The sequence below is a fragment of the Canis lupus genome, chromosome 2 (genome assembly GCF_011100685.1).
Source record: "Canis lupus familiaris isolate Mischka breed German Shepherd chromosome 2, alternate assembly UU_Cfam_GSD_1.0, whole genome shotgun sequence".
In the NCBI taxonomy this organism is placed as follows: domain Eukaryota; kingdom Metazoa; phylum Chordata; class Mammalia; order Carnivora; family Canidae; genus Canis; species Canis lupus.
This window is the reverse complement of record NC_049223.1, coordinates 72,974,512-72,980,892: the sequence shown is the minus strand read 5'-3', so window position 1 is coordinate 72,980,892 and position 6,381 is coordinate 72,974,512. Positions and strand designations below refer to the sequence as shown.

At 49.6% G+C, this 6,381-nt stretch overlaps 1 protein-coding gene across 1 annotated transcript; it reads left to right on the top strand.

The window, feature by feature from the left end:
* Nucleotides 1-951: 951 nt before the first annotated feature.
* On the top strand, nt 952-4,696 carry HMGN2 (high mobility group nucleosomal binding domain 2). Its single transcript, NM_001003101.2, is given in 6 exon segments — nt 952-1,115; nt 2,118-2,162; nt 2,346-2,375; nt 2,717-2,767; nt 3,398-3,493; nt 3,855-4,696. Coding segments are annotated over 6 exon segments (273 nt in total). The 5' UTR covers nt 952-1,100; the 3' UTR covers nt 3,891-4,696.
* The last annotated feature ends 1,685 nt before the right edge of the window (nt 4,697-6,381 follow it).

Genomic DNA, 6,381 nt, shown 5'->3' with positions numbered 1-6,381 from the left:
GGAAGCCAGCCTGCCAGTGTGGAAGGAGGGATTTCGCCAGCTGCGTTTGCAGCGCCCAGGCTTGGTGGCCGCGTCGGGTGGGGGCAGCTGAGCTTGATGTCTCCAGAGCGGGTGGAGCGTAGGGGGAGGGGAGTGCTAGTAGGCCTAGGCGGCTGCTCTCCATCATTCTGTGGCGGGGTTCCGAGGTCCGGGAAGACAGGGACCTAAGAGAGCCACTCGACAGGCTTTGGGGTGGGGGGGCTTCGTTGGCATTTGGGGAGGCGGCTGAGAAACGGGTGCTGAAAGGACAGCTCCTACCTGCCCTACTGCACCCGAATGGGACTTCTGCGTGTAGAGTCTCCCCCCTGGAACCCCCACCCCACCTCGGGTGGACTGCCTTCCAGGTGAGGGGCACGAAAGGATTCCTCGGAGTGGCAGCTTGGAAGGATGCACGTCCGGCTGCGCCAAGCTGGCTTCCCCGCTCTTTCCCCACTTCAGCGTCAGCCTTGGCCCTGGGAATTGCAGCCTGTGCCTCCAAGCTGCGCGCTTCCTCCCGCCTCCGGCGGAGAAGGGCGGTGCGGCCAGGCCTCGCAAACCCTTCTTCTGGGGCCCCCAGCGGGAACAGGAAGGAAAGCGGCCGAGATGCGCCCTAAGTGTCGCATGGCTTGGAGAAGTGGGTAGCTGGGTTGCATAAGGTGGAAGGAACTTGGTAGTTTGCAAAAGCCAGCTCTTGGCGGGAGCCGAAACGCAGAGCCCGCCGACTCGCACAGCCCCCCCGCTTCGTTTATTGCCATCGACGCGCGCCTCCCCCACTGCGCCCCCACCCCCTAGGCGCGCCGCCGTCTCGCGCGCCCTCCCCCCCGTACCCCCCTCCTCACTCCCTCCAGAGGAGGTGAGTTTAAACCCCGCCCACGTGACCCCAGCTGGGCCAATGAGCGGCGGCGGGAGGTGAAATCCGGTTCTAACCGGTCCGGGGCTCCCAGCGCTATAAAAACTTTATAAACCCCCCGGAGCCCGAGCAGTGTGAAGAAGAAGAGGCGAGAACGACCCCCGGACCGGCCAAAGCCCGCGTGCCGCCGCATCCCCGCGTCCAGCGCTTACGTCCCGCCGCCGTCGCCACCATGCCCAAGAGAAAGGTACGTGGCGCGAGGGCCCCAGGCGCTGGGCCGCCACTGCCGCCGCCACCACCGCTGCCGCCGCCGCCGCCGTTTCCCCAGCCTCGGGGCGCGAGAATCGGCACCCGGCTGGAGCGGGCTCGGGCGCCCCGTACGGGGGCGCGAGACGGTGTCCGGCTGCCCCGGGCTAACCCTGCGCGGCTCGGCTGCCCGCGGGCGCCAGAGGCCATATTGGAGGAGCGGCGGCCGCGGCGGGAGGAGCCATGTTGGCGGCTGTTTATCCCGCTCCCCTCGGGTTCGACGTGCCCGCCCCGCGCCCCCTCCCCCACCGCCATGCCCCCTCCCCTCCCCGCGGGCGGGCAATTCAAACCCGAAAGGGCGGGAAGGCGGCGCTCGGGCTTGGCGGGCGGGGGAGCGCGCTGCCGCCAAAAAACCGCCGCCGTGAGGGGGCGGGGCCCGTGTCCCTCGGGGCGGGGCTTCGCCGTGTGGCCCCGCCTCCGCCCACGGCCCGGGCGCACGAGACTCGCGCCGGTGCGCGCCGCTGCCGCCCACGAGTTCCCCCGGCTGCGCGCGCCTCCAGTCTCCCGCCCTCGACGGCTGCCATGGTAACGGCGCCCGGGCCCCGCCTCCGGAGGGGTTTGTTTGCACCATCTGCAGCTGTTGCTTCTGCCTGGCGCGGCGGCGCGGGCTGCGCTCCTCCGCGCTCCCGGCTCGGTTTAGCGCGCGCTGCCCCGCGCGGCTCGGAGGAGGCTCCTGGCGGGCAGGGGCTCGGACCCCCTTCTTCCCTGCGCGCTTTGGGCCGTTTCGGGCGTGATCCTTGCACAGAGGAGCAGTCGTATTTCTGAGCACTTAGGGCATTTTCATAGGAGCTGGGGATGCTAAAACCGGAAGACTCGTATGCCTTAGAAAAGTTGTGTGCAAGACTTCCCCTTTAGCTTTTTCCTTAGGACTGCTAAGCTTAGTGAGTCCTTAAGAATTGCCTTAGAAACAACAACTTTCTTAGGTTTTGTTTGCTTTTTATAGGCTGAAGGGGATGCTAAAGGAGATAAAGCCAAGGTGAAGGATGAGGTGAGTCTTAAGCTTTTGGGACTCCTTTACTGGTAATCACACTCCTAGCCCTGAATTTCCCTAAATTCTCTGCACTTTCTGTAATGTAGACCAAACTGATACCAAAACTTTTTATCTCTTAATTTTTCGTAAGTAGTTCAACTGTCATATTTCTGATCTTTTTTTTTTTTTTCCTTTTAATAGCCACAGAGAAGATCTGCAAGGTTATCTGCTGTAAGTCCCTGTTATGAAACTGTTTATCCGAAAACCATTAAAAGTCTGCTTTGTTTCCCATGGGTTATGGTTAGCGGCTGCTTTTAAATGATCTGCTCTCTTGGGGGTTCTCACCGGTTTGATATTTGCTGGTTCTGAAATTCTGGTGGCTGTAGCCAAAGTGGGACACCTTAATGTGTTAACTCAAATGGGTTCCTGAAGATAGGAAATGCAAACGGAAAGCCAACCCTAGAAGCTTTACGAAATAGGAACTTTTGTGCCAGTGGTACTGTGGTTTGGTTGCGGGTTGTTTTTTTGGTCTATTGTACTAATATTCTCTTCCTCTCTCCTTGAAATAAAAGAAACCTGCTCCTCCAAAGCCAGAGCCCAAGCCTAAAAAGGCCCCTGCAAAGGTGAGTGGAACTGAGAGACAAGGGTACTTCTAGGAGTTGCGTAAGGCTGTGCGGTTTCCCAGGTTGCTGACAGGACTTCTGCTATATAGTGACCATCCATTGGCCCATTCGCCATAGAAGAAAGAAATTGGACTGGACCTTAAAATTATGTTAGAATTGGTCACTTCACTGGGTGAGGCCTGCCCTTCATTCAGGGTCTTAATTTAGCACAATGGTGACCCCATTAATGGATATTCCTAAGTTGTTTTTGATAGCTTGCCTTATTTATCCCTGACATTTGTAGTACTGATGTTCTAATCAAGAACTCTACCAGGATAAAAACAATTGAACAACAACTTTCAGGGGAAAAGTCATCCATTTACAGGAGATTATACATTTAAAACCCAAGTATTTAAGGCACTATATTTTATTTTTATTTTTTTTGTACTCAAAAACTTCTAGACCACAGCAAATGATAATTTGGTCTTGTTTTGATGAGTTTTTTAATCAGTGGGGAAGGGTTTATAGTTTGCGTTATTTTTGATAAACTAATTCTATGTCGTACAGAACCTTGCAGACCGTAGCCTGCTAATATGAAATTAGAAGAAACTGCCTTTTTTTTTTTTTTTTTTCTTTCCTTCCCCTTTTTAGAAGGGAGAGAAGGTACCCAAAGGGAAAAAGGGGAAAGCTGATGCTGGCAAGGATGGAAATAATCCTGCAGAAAATGGAGATGCCAAAACAGACCAGGTACAAGTATTTTCATTTTTGTTAAGTCAGTTCTGAGTCACTGATCCCAAAAGCTTTTAAAGTCCCTGGTGTCCGGTTTTAAAGAGCACTGCAGTGGAGATCCTTGTCCTAAGTCTATGCTACACCATAGAGTTTTCAAGTTGGGAATAAACTTAATCTTCTAGCATTAATGTGCCCTCATCCCCATTTTTGCAGTGAGGTCCAGAGGGAAAGTTACCAGGTTATCCTCAAAAGAAGGACTGAGTCTTGAAGGAGCTAAAATCTGAACTTGGGTGTGGGAGCAAAATAATGCTAGGGATGGGATATGAATGAGAATAGTTTGAAATCTATGGGTGGTAACGTCTTAATCTTTTTCTTCTAGGCACAGAAAGCTGAAGGTGCTGGAGATGCCAAGTGAAGTGTGTGCATTTTTGATAACTGTGTACTTCTGGTGACTGTACAGTTTGAAATACTATTTTTTATCAAGTTTTATAAAAATGCAGAATTTTGTTTTACTTTTTTTTTTTAAGCTATGTTGTTAGCACACGGAACACTTCATTGTTGTTTTGGGGGAAGGGCATATGTCACTAATAGAATATTTCCGAAGCTAGATTGATAACGAGGGAAAAACACCTTCCCCTTCTAGTTTTGAGAAACTTCCTCTTGGCTCCCAGGAGGAGGGATTCCTTGATGTTGACACACATGAGCCACCTTGGTGGTGTGGAAAAACTAAAATTCATTTTTTTATGTCCTCTTCTCCCTCTCTGCCTTCAACATAGACTTGACTCCCTTAAACCCAGAGACCTGTTGGAACCTGATCCCATGAAATGGTTCCCAGTATGTCAGGCAATCTGGACTTTACGGTGTCACCACTGAGATGGCGTCCCTCAAAAGAGTTCCTTTTTTTAGCTTGTGGATCTTCAGATTGATAATTCTGCCATTTTCATTTCATTTCCTGAAAGTCAGGGTCGGCTTGTGAAAAGTTGTTAAACAACATGCTAAATGTGAACTGTCAACCCTCACTCTAAACTTTCCCTGTTCAGAGCATCACATGAAGACTTCATTGGGTTTTATAGTGGCTTTCTGATTTTGGTAGTCCATTGAAGAAGGGAGTTTGAAAGTTGTTGTATACTGTTAACGATCGTCCGCCCATGTCCTGCCTGAAATACCATGATTGTTTATGAAAAGTATCTTTAATAAAGCTGGATACAGTTTGGCTTGGAATGCTGCCTCTAATCTTTTCCCGGGAGTGGGGGAGCCTGGTTTCTCCAGGTCTCTCGGGACAGGATGCATTCTGGTGTGAGGTGTAGAGGTTTTAGGTACAGCTATTCTGGTCCAGAATCAGTCTGTAGAACACAGTGTTAGGTGGAGTTAGGAAAGATCCCTGGAGTGGACTGGTGGTGAGAGGCTGGGAGCAGAGGAGTGATTTCTGTACTTGTTCTGCAGCGTTACCTAAAGCGTATCTTTAAAGGCAGTTTTGGTAGGTCTGAGGTATTGGCCTGGTAGCTGACAGAAGAGTCTTTTTACTTCATTCACATTGAAAATCTATAAAATTAGTAGGTCCTACTATGGTCCTTATATCAGGAAAAAGTGCTTCTGTGTTTGTATCCTACAATTGGCCACGAGATGTGTAAGACAGCTGGGCACGCTTGTTCTGCAGCAGACCTACAAGTCTTCTGTGAATTGATGAAATTCTTGTCCTTGCTGGTGAACTGCTCTGACTCCCAAACCTGAGATTTTGTTTTTGTTTTGTTTTTTTTTTTCTGATGGCTTTAGTTTTCCCCTCTAGGGAAAGGAGCAAGAAGTCCGCTTTTAAGAAATAGAACTTGTCATAAATTGCTACTTGCAGTTCGAATGTCCTTCCACAGGTCACTGGCCTCTCTTGTTTGGGGGAAATAAAGTGGAGACTATAAAACAAATATCCTACATTGCTTTGTTTATCCCCTGGAAAAGTAGAGCTATCCTATTAAGAACTTTCTTGATAATTTTTTTGTGTGTGTATTACCTCCAGTCTTTGGTCTTGGGACAATTGTGTAACACAAGTGTTAACACCCTTTTTAAGAGCAAGGAAGTGAGCTCAGATGAAGAAATTTGTTCAGGGTTATGTATCCACAGAGTGAGTAACAAAGTCAGGATTCAAACTCTCAGCTTTATTCAAAAAGAACTTGTGACTTCTATTTGGGGGCACCTTTTGGATAAAATAAAATTTGTCCACTTGGGCAGTTTGCAGCCACTTGCTTTATTGCGGAGAGAGTTCTAGGTTGTATGTGGACTCTTAATTTTTATTCAGAGGGAGGTGCCCTCCTCCAGAATGGGATGTTACAGCTGATAGGGGTACAGCAGCTTGGTATTTGAGCAGAAGTTGCAGAATTTGAGAAAGCCGCAGCTGGGGTTACTTTAACCAATATTTGTAGGTGTTCAGATTCTGTCAAATGTGTTGAGCTATGGGCCATGCCAGGAGCTCAGCCAAATGCTCTTAATTTTTGTGTCCATCTTGTGTGTAGGTGTTTATCCTCATTTTACAGTTAAAACAGAAGTGAAGTGACCAGCTGAAGTCAAACCCAGTAGTAGTAATCCTCTATTGCTGTTATCTATGAATTAAGATGAGTAGGGTGAGCTTGAACTTTGTTTTTCCCTTACCGAAAATATCTGCTGATTTGACTAGCTATGGACCATGAGAATACCTGGGCTTACAAAGCAAGAAACTACTCTTGAAAACCTGGTAAGGATGTTTAAGATTGCCATAATAACCGTGCTCACTGACAGCCCTGACCTGAACTAAGTCTGAACATGATTAAATGGATTTCCTTCCCTGGCCTGGTCTCCAAGCCCAGATCTCCCCATCTCTGGGGAGCAGTCACCATAACCTGTGTTAGGTTGGATGTTTTAGGCTCTAGTCAAGTAAAATA